Here is a 15,506-nt window from a genome sequence, read left to right as displayed (position 1 = left end):
CCGTGCACTCTCGACACTGGATTCCCTCAAGGTTCTGTAGTGGGACCCCTTCTGTTCTCCCGAAATACCAGATCCCTGAGCTCCGTAATCACATTACACAGTTTCTCTTATCACTGCTATGCTGACGAGTAACGACCCTCAGTTATTCCTCTCTTTCCCCTCCTCTGACAGCACCCTGATTGCAACACGCATCTCAGAATGTCTGGCAAACGTCAACACTTGGACGACCGCCCATCACCTGAAGCTTAACCGAGGTTAAGCTTCAAGACTGAGCTCCTAATGCCAGGGAAAGATTGCCCTCACATGGACTTACTGGTCACTGTCAAGGACATTGCAGTATCTCCATCACCAATGGCAAGAAACCTCGGTGTGGTACTGGACATTCAGTTATGCTGCACTGCAAACATCACCGCGGTGGCCCGATCCTGCAGATTTGCCCTCTACAACATCCGCAGGATCCGGGCCCCTCACGAGGGAAGCAGCTCAGCTCCTGGTTCAAGCGCTCGTCATCTCATGCCTTGACTACTGCAACTTGCTCCTGGCTGGACTCCCTGCCTCCGCGATCAAACCTTTGCAGCGTATCCAGAACACTGCAGCACGCCTCGTGTTCAACCTACCAAAATTCTCCCATGTGACCCCCCTTTTCCGGGACCTCCACTGGCTCCCTGTAGTAGCTTGTATCAGGTTCAAGATAATAGTATTGACCTACAAGGTGGTTGATGGAACTTCCCCTGCCTACCTCCAAGCATTGGTCAGACCACACACCCCAGCTTGAGTGCTCAGCTCAACTACCTCAGCTGCACTCCTGGTACCGACATCGCAAGAGCAAGCAAAGGTTGATCATCAAAGTCACAACTCTCTCTGTTTTACAGCATAATACCCGATGGCTACAGTATTAGACCCTATGGCCTCAGTGTATTAGACCCAATGGCCACAGAATTAGACCCTATGGCTACAATATTAGACCCTATGGCCTGACAGCATTATAACCTATGGCCTCACAGCATTAGATCCTATGGCTTCAGCCTTAGACCCTATGGCCTCACAGCATTAGACCCTATGGCTTCAGCATTACAGCCTATTGCTACAGCATTAGACCTTATGGCTAGAGCATTAGACCCTATGGCATCTGCATTAGACCCTATAGCCTCACAGCATTTAACCCTAATATAATTATTTGCATGAACCTAATGTTGTATGATGTAAAATAGCTAAACAGGACAAAAGATATGTCCGGCAACAACATAAAAACAGGGGCAGCATATTAAGTCAAGTATTTATTGACTGACCTTGAAAATATTGTCTTACAAAAGCAAAATAAGTGGTATGAAATTGGTACATAGAAATACAATCATTTTACATTCCTTAACATTGCACAAACGATGTCTTTTCACACACAAATGAAATACAAAATCAGCTGAAAATACAGCATCTTGGTATTTGTTCAGATTGTAGGTTCAAGAGCTTTCACAACCTTGAAAACATTTCAAAGAGAGTGCAGTAAAACTATCTTGGAGTTGGAGTTGAATGGCAATGTTCACCCTGCCAATAGCCGCAAATCTCATCTCAATCTGTGTTACACGGCTCAGACGTAAAAAAGAAACGGGGCAGGAGACTGCGCGAAGATCCACATTTCTTGTTTTAATTGCGTGAAAAGCATGAATCAAACTGATCTTGGCATTCATAGAGCACAACACAAATCAAATCTCCCGCCGCGTCTCAAGGAGCCAGGCCCACTTTTATCCGGTTCACGGGGACACGCCCAGTATGCTGGCACACTCCAATTCTGGAACATTTGGGACCAGGCCTATGAGAGCAAAGGCAGACAAAACGAGTAGCACACAAAAAATGACAACTAAAAGGCCAATGTGGCCGCAACAATCTGTCACACCAGTCGATACCCAAGCAGTGCTGTCTGTCTTGCCGCCATCAGGGTGGAAGAGTAGGCAGGGGTAGCAGAAGACTGCGTTAGCTTCTTCACAGCCTGCAAGTCAGTTTTGACATCATGACATGTGTATGACATCACCCCCCATTAGACCTGGCCTCACAGCATTAGACCCTATGGCTACAGCCTTAGACCCTATGGCTACAGCATTAGACCCTATGGCCTCACATCATTAGACCCTATGGCATCATAGCATTATACCCTATACAGCATTAGACCCTATGGCCTCACAGTATTAGACCCGATGGCCACAGCATTAGACCCTATGTCTACAGCATTAGACCCTATGGCTACAGCATTAGACCCTATGGCTACATCATTAGACCCCATGGCTACAGCATTAAACCCTATGGCATCACAGCATTAGACCCTATGGCTACAGCATTAGACCATATGGCATCACAGCATTAGAACCCATGGCCTCACAGCATTAGACCCTATGGCTACAGCATTAGACCCTATGGCTACAGCATTAGACACAATGGCTACAGCATTAGACCCTATGGCCTCACAGCATTAGACCCTATGGCTACAGCATTAGACCCTATGGCTAAAGCATTAGACCCCATGGCTACAGCATTTAAACCTATGGCTACAGCATTATACCCTATGGCTACAGCATTAGACCATATGGCCTCACATTATTATACCCTATGGCTACAGCATTATACCATATAGCTACAGCATTAGACCTTATGGCTACAGCATTATACCATATAGCTACAGCATTAGACCCTATGGTTACAGCATTAGACCTGAAGGTGTGCTTTGATGTCCAGGCTCCGGGGGGTGCTGGCCCAGATGGATGAGGGGCTGGTGGACCTGGCGGAGCTCAGAAGGAACCTGGAGCTGGCTGCTTCTGTCCTGGAGGCGGTGTACGTCGATGAGAGCAGGTGGGCCCAGAACAAATACAACCCCCAATGCAGAGAGGACCCTCAAAGGTTACACATGTTGACAACAGTGTGTGTGTGTGTGAGTATGCTTGTGCGCGTGTGTGTGTGTGCGTGTGTGTATGTGCCCCCACAGACGTCTGCTGGATACTGAGGATGAGCTAAGTGAGCTGCAGGCGGAGTCGGTGCCAAGCGAGGTCCGCTATTGGCTGGCGTCGACCTTCAGCAGGAAACTGGGCGTGGCCCGGCGCCGGCCGGAGGAGAAGCCCCGGTTCAGGAGCATCGTCCACGCCGTGCAGGCTGGCATCTTCGTGGAGAGGTGAGGGACAGGAGGAGAGTTGAAAACACCTTAAAGGGGTGATATCATGCTTTTTCGACTTTCCCCTTTGCTTATGACGCTTATGTTATATGACGTATGCATACAAGTTTTACGTCTGCTAAACTAGAAAAATCTAAGTCTGAGCCAGGGGGATAATTTGCGAGCACCAAGAATGCCCCTCAATAAGTGTGGGAAACAGCTTGATTGCACTCAAACTTTACTTCCGTAATAGTGTGACGTGGGCGTCGCAGAAGTCCCTCCTCCCGGCAAGGTTTACAACTTCTCGGAGGGGGGGTGAATTTGCAGACACACACGCGTTAGACCAATCGCAACCGAGTGGGCTTGCTGATCAATCCCAGCCTACTCGGGAGGGGGGCCTTTAAGCGACATGATACAAATCAGAACGTTTTTGAAAGACGCTGAAATTGGTTTTGCAGAAATATACAGTGTGAGAATAATAAGTTGTATTGTTTACAGACAGGCATGTAACCGTATTCTAGAAGTACCTCCAAATGAATGTTATTAACCCTAAAAGAGCATTAAATGGGATCTTTAAAGAATCTACAGCCAGGAACCCAACACTGCTGGTACTATACTCTATAATGTATAATATATAGAACATATGATTTAGATTATATTTTCTGTCTGTCTGAAGGATCTACAGGCGTACATCCAACATGGCTGGTCTCACCTACCCTCCAGCCGCTCTCGCCTCTCTCAAGGTAAACAGGATGTGACATCATAGCTTTTGCCTACCTGGAGTGCTGGTGGCGTTGACAGCTTGTGAATGGTTGTTTTCCAGGAAATAGACAAGTGGTCCTTTGATGTCTTCGTGTTCCAAGAGGCGACCGGAGAACACGCACTCAAGTTCCTGACCTACGACCTCCTGACCCGATATGACCTTATCAACAGATACAGGGTAAACACACACACACACACACACACACACACACACACACACTACACACACACACACACTCTATACCCACACACACACACACTCACCCTATACCTACACGCACAAACACACACACACACACAAACACACACACACACACTATACTCAAACACTCTATACCCCCCCACACACACTCTATACCCACAAACACACACACTCACAGTGTCTATAAAGTGTGTCCATTGCATCATCCGGTAGAAGGATTAGAGCAGCTTATTTACGTGGCTCACAGGTTTATGTTCATGATTGAAGGACGTACCAAATTTCCTGGTTAGGGATTCAGGGGAGCAGTGAGTGGAGGTAAACCCTCCAGGTAATAAGTTCCGAGCCAAACACAGTAACTGTTTTTGGTTTGCCATTATGGAATATGGACTATGGATGTATAGATGTAGATTGGGGCGCTTAATCAGGTTGGATGTTTTTCTTGGCTTAAAGGACAGGTACAACTGAACATGTCTGTGTGGTAGTGGTAAGAGACGCCCCAAAAGCAGCTTGCCAGAGGTTCTATAAGGGAGAGCAGAATAGGTCTGGGTATTGTTCCCTGGGGTGCACCACACAGCGGTTTGAGTGGATAAAGAGGCTAAGGGTGTTCTACATTATATATTAGCTAAGTATATATCTTGAGTAGTCTGGGATGTAACCAGCTGCCAGGGAGATGTTTAGACTCTTTATCCAGCTGTTTCCAAACTGAGACAGGGAGTCTCCAACAGAAGGTTTGAGAGAAGGAGGGAGGCATAATGTTGGATCTGATACCGTTGATCCTGGCAACGCTAAACACAGCAGAAGATTTTGATGGTTTTGAAGATTATTAAGCTTCTCTAAAGTCCTAAATAGAAACCTGGTTTTGCCTGTTGGCTTAATCAGTAATAATAAGCTAAGTAGACAGCTCATGATTTCTTACGAAGGGACGATAATTCTTTCATGTGTAGATGGTTGACAGCTCGGTCCTTCTCCATCTGCACTCAGCTTTTTCTCACATTCAGAGAGGCTGTACATAGTCAGATACATAGAGGCTGTACATAGAGGCTGTATATAGAGTCAGGTACATAGAGGCTGTATATAGAGTCTGTATATAGAGTTAGGTACATAGAGTCAAGTACATAGAGGCTGTACATAGAGTCAGATAGATAGAGGCTGTACATCATGGTACATCAACGGGGCCCCTGGGGGGCGTTCGCACAACCTAGGGGGGCGCTGGGAACGTGATTCCATTTTTGGTTTAAAAAAAAAATAAAAAAAAAAATTTAATTCTCTTTCTTTTTTTGGGTGAAAAAATAGGCTACCTGAAATAAATAGCCTATTTTCATTTATTGGTTTCTAACCCCTCTACCGTCTCAGCTACTTTTTACTGTCTATGCGCAGTGGAACAGTGATAATACAGCGCGGTTCGGTCCTGCACACGCCCGGACTCCCGTTACATCAGCTATAGTCATGATCTCTATAGTAACGCTGATATACATAACCCAAGTTCGCGGGTTAACAGTTCAATAACCAACACAACATAATCAAACATGGCCGATAGCAAGAAAATAAATAAATAATTGTTTTATAGCCCGTTTTCCTCCTTCCTCTTGTTCAGTTCCAGCTGCTCTGAGCGTAGTCTCCACGAAAAGACCGTTGCATTTCAAATACAAAATATATAGGCCTAATTAGGCCTCTGCGTGCGATCTGTTTTCGTGGAGTCCGCGTTGCCCGGGCCGCGGTGCCCGTGGTTCCTGGGCCATTTATTCATTCGTTCACGGGGCACGACGGGAGACGTGGCGGCCGGGAGTCGCGGGAGTGCCCGCACCGCGGTCACGGTGAATGAATGTTCAATCCAACCATTTTTCTCTCTCTCTCTCTCTCTCTCTCTCTCTCTCTCTCTCTCTCTCTCTCTCTCTCTCTCTCTCTCTCTCTCGCTCTCTCGCTCTCTCGCTCTCTCTCTCTCGCTCTCTCTCTCTCTCTCTCGCTATTAGTGACCAACGCAAAATCAATGAAAAACGATGCATTGACAACTTTAAGCAATAATAATAATAATAATAATAATACATTTAATTTAGAGGCGCCTTTCAAGACACCCAAGGTCACCTTACATAGCATATAGTCATCATACATTTTTTAAAAAAAACAAGACATTGTGGAAAAAATAAATAAATAAATAAATAAACGTAAGCAATAAGAAATAAATAAAACAAAATAAAACAAAGAAAAAAAAACAATCAAAACAGTGATCAGTTAGACGTTGTGTGCGAGTTTGAACAGGTGAGTTTTGAGTTGTGACTTGAAGGTTGTAATGGTGTCTGACTGTTTTATGTGTGGGGGGAGGGAGAGCCTGTAACACTATAACACGAGTGTGAGTGGGGTTGTTAGTTTATTTTATTTGGGGGTGGGCGCCAGAGGATCAGGGTAAGGTCAGGGGGGCGTTTGCTCAAAAAAGGTTGAGAACCACTGCTGTACATAGAGGCTATATATAGAGGCTGTAAGTCAGATACATAGAGGCTGTATATATAGGCTGTATATAGAGTCAGGTACATAGAGGCTGTATATAGAGTCAGGTACATCCAGTCAGATACATAGAGGCTGTATATGGAGTCAGGTACATAGAGGCTGTATATAGAGTCAGGTACATAGAGGATGTACATAGAGTCTGTATATAGAGGCTGTATATAGAGTCAGGTACATAGAGTCAGATACATAGAGGCTGTATATAGGGTCAGGTACATAGAGGCTGTACATAGAGTCAGGTCCGTAAAGGCTGTATATAGAGGCTGTATATAGAGTCAGGTCCATAGAGGCTGTGTATAGAGTAAGGTACATAGAGGCTGTATATAGAGTCAGGTACATAGAGGCTGTACATAGAGTCAGATACATAGAGGCTGTGCATAGAGTCGGTATATAGTGGCTGTATATAGAGTCAGGTACATAGAGGCTGTATATAGAGTCAGGTACATAGAGACTGTATGTAGAGGTTCATTCAGGGGATGAATCAGCACATGATAAAGACCTGGTTGATAGGGGATCAATGGCATCTCAAGTACCTGAGCATAAGTGGTTGAATATGTTTGATCTGTGGCTGGCCCTCCTGTTGAGCATCGATTAAGCGGAGCACATTAATATAGTCTGCATAATGGTTGCAGGTTGAATAACGACATTTATATTTAATCCCCTACAATAATAACTATCCCTATCAAAATGGAGAATCAGTGAGAACATTGGAGAATGTTTGGTATTCGGAGGGGGGGGGGGCATTACTATCTTAGACCAGGCCTGGAACCACGGTTATAGTTGCCTATTCTGACCAGACAGAAGCAGCTGATCATATAACTGACAGGTTACCCTCAGTGTAGACAACCAGACAGAAGCAGGTGATCATAGAACTGACAGGTTACCCTCAGTGTAGACGACCAGACAGAAGCAGCTGATCATAGAACTGACAGGTAACCCTCGGTGTAGACGACCAGACAGAAGCAGCTGATCATAGAACTGACAGGTTACCCTCAGTGTAGACTACCAGACATAAACAGGTGATCATAGAACTGACAGGTTACCCTCAGTGTAGACTACTAAACAGGAGCAGCTGATCATAAAACTGACAGGTTACCATCGGTATACTATTTAGTGCCAAAATATCACTGAGTTTGTAGAAAAACTACAACTACAACAATCTTGTTTGGTTGTTGCTGCCACCCGTGTTGAATAAGTGATGACGCGACACATTGGTAATCAAGGCGGCACAGTTTGACTCGACATGGCCGAAAGTGCCAACGGAAAAAAGCCATTCCAAGCCCCCATTGTATCATGTGTGTTAGTGCTTATGGTTATGCTCTGCCAAGCCACCGTGCGATACAGTTGTGTGATGTGGCTTTTTACTGCCTGTTTCAGTGCCTGCAACGTTACCTGACTATTAAACGGTTGTGCATTGTGGGTAGTTTGAAGTTAATCTTTGGCCTTGGATCGGCAAGGCAATCCGATTTACTCTCTTAGCCCCCCCTAAAATTTGATTTCTGCCTACATTAGTGCTTCAGATGGTCCCAAAGACCACTGCTAAAGACCACAAGTCTCCCAAAATGGCCAGTAAGCCTCAGTGAGTTCAGAGAGCTGCATTCAGTGGACAGAGCTCACATGAGCATAGACATAATGTCCATCCCAATATGAAGGGTGGTGAAGACATGTAGTACAAATGTTTTGTCTGACAGAGATCTACTGTGAGTCTACTGTGTTAGTTTGACAGGTGTGCAATGTGTATAATGTGTGTCTAATGTGTGTCTAATTTGTGTATAATGTGTGTATAATGTGTGTATAATGTGTGTTTTATGTAGATCCGGTAGTGGGTTGGTTCCGTACATGGAGGCTCTGCCGGCAGGCTAGTGTTTAGAATGTCCTTGTAACGTTTATGTTTATACCAATGTGTAATAATGTGTGTTATGTAGATCCCGCTAGGTGCTCTGGTTCAGTATGTGGAAGCTCTGGAGGCCGGCTACAGCAGGAACAGGAACCCCTACCACAACCTGACCCACGCTGCTGACGTCCTACAGACCGCACACTACCTGATGCTGCACACTGGAGTCATGGTATACGTTATGCTAACACTATACTTTATTAACACTCTGGACTCATGGTAAATGTTATGCTAACACTATACTATATAAACACACTGGAGTAATGGTATAGGATATTCATATTCTTTTTTGCAGGTTTATCCCTATAGGTTTATCCATATTTTCAGGTTATCCATATAGGTTTATCCATAGATGGATACACCAAACTGAGTGAACAACACAACACCCGGAGCCCGTCCTACCTGGGCCTTGTCTGGTTGGAGGAGGTGAATGCGATGCATACGCCACAGGCTTCCATTCTTCCTCCCAGCTCTGGAGAAGGACGCTTCCGAAGCCTTACATGATGCATCAGCTGAGCATTGCTGTCCTATTGAGGGTCCTGCATGGCCCGCACAGGAGGAGACGACAGCGTAGTAAACCATGGGGCCTGCTACACCTCCCAGACCCTGCAATGTTTCTCTTTGAGGTCACAGAGCAGCTTGTCCTTTTTTGCCCGCCAGGGAATAAAATATACAAGCTGGTTGACCATCCTGCGAAAACTCCTTAACTAACCTTTTGAGGTGGCATTTGTGGGCTCCTGCATCTCTCACCACCCGTCCACATTCAGGGAGAGTCCTGCTTTGGAGCGACATGCTCTCCCCACCCCCACACCAAGAGGTCATTTATGTTGCATACCACATCTTCTATCCCCTCGATGTCCTCATCCCTCACACTGGGAGTGTTCGGGTGCTGAGGCAATGCTGCAGGACGAGGGTTGAGGTGAATCCACCTGTAGGTGCAATGAATGCCATGTACGGCTGTTTCCCCTGCAAGTGGAATTTGCCAAATCCCATGTTGCGATCCAGTTTACTGAACAGCGCAGTCCTACAGAAGACGGCCTCTGGTTTCAGCTTGACGCTGCAGGGTTGTTGTACCTCACTTCGCCCACTGACTGGGTGTTGAGGGTCTCCATGTCTATGCTGTCGACACAGAGGATTAGCCTCAGGGCTGAGATGGCCGGGCTCCCGTGCTTTCGACCCCATGGACCCCCTGGTGGACCCCCAACCCTCTGGTTGGCTCCTATCCTCATTCAGTCTGGCCGCACCACCAGGGGAATCCTGCCAGGACCAAACTAGTCTGGGACACAACGGTGACATCCACTGCTGTGTCAAGTTGTCAAGTTTGAGAGATATGTTTTTGTCCATTATGTCGAAGACCACAGTATATGAATCAGCATCCATTGTCACAGAGCCTAGAAGAAGCTTTCTTCCCCTTCCTCAATCCCATGCACAGCTTACCCAGCAAGGGCACGGCACTTTGCAGCAGGCCGGGCCCCCCTGCTAAGGGGGGGCATGCTTGCCCCCCTGCTTAGAGGGAAGCGGGCTGGACCCCCCTGCTTGGGAGGAGACAGGCCGGGCCCCTCTGCTTAGGAGGAGACAGGCCGGGCCCCCAAGCTTAGGAGGAGACAGGCTGGACCCCCCAGCTTAGGGGGAAGCACGCCGGCCCCCCTGCTTAGGGTGAGGCAGGCCTCCGCTTTGGGTCACTTGCAGCTTTTTGGATTTCTTCCCTGACAAATGTGGGGCTTTTATTTCTGAATTTGCTAATATTTGTCTTTTCCTTTCGCCCCCTTTTTCTTTAGTACTCTGTCCACGAAACTAACATCCCTCTGTGATTCCCCACTGTGTTGAACCGCTGTTTGATCTCCTCTCATTGTCCTCCCATGTTAACAGATAGATCCATGTCTAGAGCCATGTGTCTGCCAGCAAAACCACCATCCTGTCCCTGATGCAATCACACTGCAACGCTCCCTAACTCCAGGGCCCTGTAATCACCGTCAGACTGCACAACGCAACAGTCTGCCATGCTTCTTGCTTGCACATATTTAAAAGTTTTTTTTTCACTTCAAAGAAAGACTGAAAGCCATCCCTCACTTTAGTGTATCACTGAGCTTTAATGAACACTGAGCCTCTCAGAACATCCTCAGCTTCATCTCCCGTATAACAGATCAAAGTATTCACCTGATTCTCTTCAGAGCTTCTAAAGTGCTCGCTCCACAGAATCTCTCCCATTTCTGCAACCAGCTAGTCGACGCACGACTTGGAGAATTATTGTAATGTGGCCATTGTTATAAAACTTGGGGAGCGAGTTGAGCACGCCAAGGAAACAACCTATTTTTAGGGCCAGCCCTAGACAAAGGCATTTGACTATTTAATCAACACTTTCCAAAATACATAATATGTGCGCTGATGTATTTCTTAAGATGTCGGAAAATGACTGCTGAACAATTTTTGATTACAATCTTTGCAAATGTTCACCATTTGCTGGACTAATTTACTAAAGCATACGTCTGCACTATGCACACACTATATCGACACTCTATATGTCCATATATATATATATATATATATATATATATATACTAGTGTGTGTATACCATATCACTGTGATATGGTAGTGGTAGAGGCAGTGTTGATATAGTACATTTACATTTAGGGCATTTAGCAGACGCTTTTATCCAAAGCGACTTACAATAAGTACATTTGTCATAAGAAGTGCATCAATATATCGCTGTCGGTACAGAAAGGATGTTCATAGAACCAAGTGCAACTACCACAATCGCTAGTCTAAATGTAAATGAAAATGTATAGTATAGTGTGTGTCATGGTATATATTATACTATATTCACAGTTAACTATATCAACAGTACTTAAAATATAAGTATAAATAAATATATGCATACTACCTCAATAACATATGTGTGTGTGTGTGTGTGTGTGTGTGTGTGTGTGTGTGTGTGTGTGTGTGTGTGTGTGTGTGTGTGTGTGTGTGTGTGTGTGTGTGTGTGTGTGTGTGTGTGTGTGTGTGTGCAGCATTGGCTCAGTGAACTGGAGATCCTAGCGATGGTCTTCGCTGCAGCAATCCATGACTTCGAACACACCGGGACCACCAACAACTTCCACATACAGACCAGGTACACACATTGTACTACACACAAACACAAACACACACACAACCACACACTGTAACACACACACACACACACACACACACAAACACACACACACACACACACTGTACTACACACTACCTCAACTACACAACCCACACCAGATACACACTAGCAAGTCAGCCCAGTTCTACTAGTTCAGACAAGATATACACATTAAATAAGTGCACTCAACAATGAAGCTAAAACCCAAAGAGTCAGTAAAGTGATCAGTCTGATCAAATAAGTTTCTGCTTTAAGCGCTCTAATATAGGAACAAGTGATAGAGAATTGTAAATGTATATGTATATGCATATATGTATACATATCCAGGTTTATTGTTTGATATTTGCTGGACGATGGGCCTGTTGGCAGCAGTGAGTGATGAGCTGTGAGCAGCTGGGGAGCAGAGGAGGCTGAGGAGCTCTCGTTCCACCAGCTGGAGGATGAGGGAGTGATGATGAGGCTGAGGGCCCACACAAGCAGACCAGCAGAGGGGAGCTGCACTGGTCTAAACGCCAGAGGAGAATACCAAAATAAACTCCCAGACAAGATGATCACTACCAGTTCAGACCAGATGCACTGTACCAGTTCAGACCAGATACACCGTACACTGGAAAAAGGGATTTATGCCGCACTTCATCTGATTATTATTTTGTAATTCAATTCAAATAAACATTTTTTGTTTTATTTTTAAAATAACTTTTTTTTACTTCAAAATACTGTGAAATATAGATATTTTTAGTTAGGAGTTCAATTAAGAAATATCTATTTTGACAAATGTAAAATGTCAAGGTTACGTACAAGCCTGCGCATGCGCATTAAATACAAAGACGCTTACGACTACTGGACCAAACCGCAGTGTTGGCAACTTAGCGATTTTGTCGCTATATTTAGCTACTTTTCAGACCCCTTTGGCGACTTTTTTTCAAAACAGCGACAAGCGACAAATCTAGCTTATTTTTCAGCTGCTATTGGTGACTTTTGGCGACTTTTTGAGGTGAAAGCACTACCCTTGACCAGAGTGACAATGACCCACTGGCGGCAGTAGCTCAGGTGGTAGAGCGGGTTGGCTGGTAATCTGAAGGTTGTTGGTTCAATCCCCGGCTTCACCAAGCAGTGTATTGAGGTGTCTTTGGCAAAGCACCTAACCCTGACTGATGTCGCGATGTGATGTCGAATCCAGACAGAAGCGCCTCAAGGCCATGAAGCGGCGAGAGCCGAGCGGGAAAAAATGATGATGATGTATACAATAATGAGAAACAATTGTTTGATTAAATTGTAATCTTTTTGAGTGAATCAATATTTTTTTGTTTAGGATTTAACATACGATTTAAATGTATTAACTTCATTCAAAGAATAGAATTATACTTGGTGCCAAGTTGTATTATTTTGTTTTTATGAACATAGGAAATATTGTTTGAGGCAAGCTATATATTTGTCATTGGCTCAAGTTATGTAATATAGATGTGAACCATTACCCATATTTTTTTTACTTGGTTCAACAGAAGACTTTTTCCAGTGTACCAGTTCAGACCAGAATCACTGTACCAGTTCAGATCAGATACACTGAACCAGTTCAGACCAGTCAAGACCAAGCGTAATGAGAAGAGCGGGGCTGCATCCGAATACTCATACTTGCATACTATATAGTATGCATTTTGTAGTATGCGAAAAATATAGCGCGTCCGAATACTCAGTACGCATTCTGTAGTACGGAAGACGTTTCCGAATGCGTACTACCCCCAAAGTAAACCACGGACCTCACTATGCTATCCCACAATGCAACCGGAGTCTGGTAACAAACGAAGAAGAGATGGCTGACCCGGACACCACCAACAGCGGCTTTTTATTTGTGTGTGTGTGTTCAATAAAAAAGGAAAAATTAACTTCAATCGTCTTTTTCACAGAGTAACAAATAACTGTAAATGTATTATTATTCCAAAAAAATTACTTACCAAATGTCCACATATTTACATCATAACCTGCCGGTAAGTCGCTCTACGAGATGACCGACGCCGACGCCTTCTAGCAGCGATATCCATTTCAAGAGCCATTCGTGTAGAAAGAGACATTTTTTATTTAATAGCAACGATAACAAGACGGAAAAAAGGTACATTTTGCCGCCATCTGGGGGGAGATACGTCATCTCCAAACATCCGGTGGAGTTTCGGCGGTGTTCGGAAGCGTTCGGAGCAGGGACGTGCACAGGAATTTTGAGGGGCAGTTGCTCTGACCTGAAAAAAGGGCACCCCCCCCCCCCCATGCAGCTCTTTAACCCTGTACTTTCTAGCATGGTCCTCTCATATATGGTGATCAGCACTTAGGCCTACCTGCCTATGTGCCTCCTCCTGGTCCACATTTTCTGAGTGTCTGGAGGCTTGTGGCTGCTCCTCATCTTAAATGTAATGTAATTATGAAAAATTCCCATTAGTAGGCTAAAATATGAGTCTGATTAATTTATCAATTAGCCTACACAGTAGGCCTATAATTTTCACTAATTTTCACTATGCAAAGTCTCTGTCCCACCTGCTGTTTGGCTTTTTCGTAGCCAACCCTGTAGTGATGTGCTCCTCTTTGCTGCCTCCTTTAGTTGTCTCTCTCTCTCTCCTGAATCCTCCTCTTTTCACTGGGCATTTCGGCTTCACTTAACAATAACAAACAATACCCAAAATAGTGATAAGATTTAGGCATGAACCATTTTGAATGAAAGAATTCATGTGATGCATTACTTCCATCATTTATTCTTCTTGTTAAAACGAAATGTTAGAAACTATCAGCAGACATGTAGCTTAGTTTGCCTACCAAAAGAAAAGTGTAGACTATAGTGATAACGGGCTGCTTGTCTGCAAGCTAGCTAGCTGTCTGATTATTTAGGCTAAACGTTACGTGGCAAACTGAGCCTGGATTTATGAAGATTGTAATTCATTTCATAAAACGTGATGATGATTGTTTGTTTGTTATACATCTCAAATTCACCTTTTCCGACAACATCAAGGCAGTCGTCTCACAGGTGCCGGTGTTCCGGTCGCGTGCAGCGCTGCAGCTAAGTAAAGCAGCTTTCACACGCCACGCGGCAACTCGCCGCCTCCATTCATTTCAATGAGGGAAGGGCGGCAGAGGGGAGGCGGCAAAAGCGGCTGTTGCCGCGCGGCAGAGTTTGCCCTCCCCCTACTGACTTTCACTCTCAGTGCCCGAACGGAATTGAATGAGGCTACGCTTACTTTATGAAATGTTTCGAGTGGCGATTTTTTTTATCTAGGCCTACATGAAATTCTGCATCCATTAAATGATTAACATTTTTTTTTTTTTTTTTTTCTCGGAAGGGCCATGTGAGTCGAGGAGGGCATATGGGCAGTTGCCCAAGCAACCTGAGCAACCCCCCTGTGCACGTCCCTGGTTCGGAGGCGTTCTACGCATAGCTGTAGACCGTACTACACTGTCAAGTGTAGTATGGTCAAGTAGTAGACACTGGACAGAAATAGTATGTACTAAGTATTCGGATGCAGCCTAAGAAAGCTGCATGTCGTTCATATTGGGGCCTGCAGGGGGTGCAAGAGGAACGACATGGGATTGATGCCCGTAGAACAAACCCACTCTCTGCTCGGTGAAGACCTCAGTAGCTCATTCATCTTCATGTCACGTGGTTTTCAAGGTCCTTCTGAGTTTTGGCCGTAGACAAGTGCAAGGCGGAGACCAAGCCCCGCCAACAATGTTCAAAATATGGACCGTTTCTGCTGCTGCTGGTAGGAACATCTAGATTCTAGAACAATAGCTGGGGTCTGTATAAAGCTCATCAGCATGACATCCCTCCATATTTCTTCCACATTCTTTGCCGTAATTTTTTAGACCAGTTCAGACCAGATCCACGTGACAGTTTATAGCCCGCTC

General features: G+C 45.1%; 1 protein-coding gene across 1 annotated transcript in view; it reads left to right on the top strand.

The window, feature by feature from the left end:
* The window catches only part of pde1a (phosphodiesterase 1A, calmodulin-dependent), a 49,962-nt gene that overhangs the window by 23,670 nt on the left and 10,786 nt on the right, over positions 1-15,506 (top strand). The window contains exons 3-8 of the mRNA XM_056579310.1: positions 2,725-2,838; positions 2,972-3,154; positions 3,810-3,876; positions 3,957-4,073; positions 8,522-8,662; positions 11,500-11,600. Of these exons, the coding sequence (XP_056435285.1) occupies positions 2,725-2,838; positions 2,972-3,154; positions 3,810-3,876; positions 3,957-4,073; positions 8,522-8,662; positions 11,500-11,600 (723 nt within the window). The remainder of the gene's footprint in view (positions 1-2,724; positions 2,839-2,971; positions 3,155-3,809; positions 3,877-3,956; positions 4,074-8,521; positions 8,663-11,499; positions 11,601-15,506) is intronic.

The sequence above is a fragment of the Gadus chalcogrammus genome, chromosome 20 (assembly GCF_026213295.1).
Source record: "Gadus chalcogrammus isolate NIFS_2021 chromosome 20, NIFS_Gcha_1.0, whole genome shotgun sequence".
NCBI lineage: Eukaryota > Metazoa > Chordata > Actinopteri > Gadiformes > Gadidae > Gadus > Gadus chalcogrammus.
Note: the sequence above shows the minus strand (reverse complement) of the source record. Positions and strands in the feature narration are given on the sequence as shown.